General features: G+C 51.4%; 1 protein-coding gene across 2 annotated transcripts in view; it reads left to right on the top strand.

Moving 5' to 3' along the window:
- Positions 1–902, top strand: part of stab1 (stabilin 1) — a 72,832-nt gene that overhangs the window by 30,453 nt on the left and 41,477 nt on the right. For both annotated transcript variants that reach the window (XM_008408855.2, XM_008408857.2), the window contains exons 29-30: positions 180–310; positions 553–664. In XM_008408855.2, coding sequence (XP_008407077.1) covers positions 180–310; positions 553–664 — 243 coding nt within the window. The remainder of the gene's footprint in view (positions 1–179; positions 311–552; positions 665–902) is intronic.

Below are 902 nucleotides of genomic sequence, written 5' to 3'. Positions count from 1 at the left end.
CCAGATTAAAACTGAACTGATCCGAGTTTGTGGTCCAGATTAAAACTGAACCGATCCGAGTCTGTGGTCCAGATTAAAACTGAACTGATCCGAGTCTGTGGTCCAGATTAAAACTGAACCGATCCGATTTTCTGGTCCAGATTAAAACTGAAGTCATGTTTGGTCGTGTCTGGTTGCAGAAGTCCAGATACTCGGAGGACCTGAACGGGAACCTGACCGTTCTGGCTCCGTCTCAGGAAGCCTTGAGGAACCTGAGCACAGAGGAGTTCTCGTTCTGGACCAGCCGGCACTTCCTGCCCCACTTCCTGCGGTCAGAATCACTTTCATTTGATCCCCGGGGCACGATTTGAAAACTTTATTTATAACTGTAGAACATTACGAACATGAACCTCATGACTGAGGTTCATGTTTGTAACCTCATGACTGATACAAATGATCAGGGCTGATCATTTGTATTAAGCCCTGAATACAAATGATCAACTAAACGTGATTCAAACCAAACAAGAAGGAGGTTCTGACCCGGGTTGTTGGTTCTGGTTCTGCCAATTTCAGGGCCCACATCCTCCAGGGCATTTACTCTTTTGAAGATCTGGACCGCCTGGTGGGACACCGCCTGTCCACTCTGGACCCGGCCATCCAGTGGGACATCAGGAACATCAGCGGGGTAAGAACAGGAGAGTCATTGGACCAAGACCTGGACGGACTTGCCTGGACCGACTCGCCTGGACCGACTCGCCAGGACGGACTCACCTGGACCTACTCACCTGGACTGACTCACCTGGACGGACTCACCTGGACCAACTCACCTGGACGGACTCACCTAGACCGACTCACCTGGACCGACTCACCTAGACCGACTCACCTGGACCGACTCGCCTGGACAGACTCACCTGGACAGACTC

Source organism: Poecilia reticulata, linkage group LG5 (genome assembly GCF_000633615.1).
Source record: "Poecilia reticulata strain Guanapo linkage group LG5, Guppy_female_1.0+MT, whole genome shotgun sequence".
Classification (NCBI taxonomy): Eukaryota; Metazoa; Chordata; class Actinopteri; order Cyprinodontiformes; family Poeciliidae; genus Poecilia; species Poecilia reticulata.
This window is presented reverse-complemented; position numbering and strand designations above follow the sequence as displayed.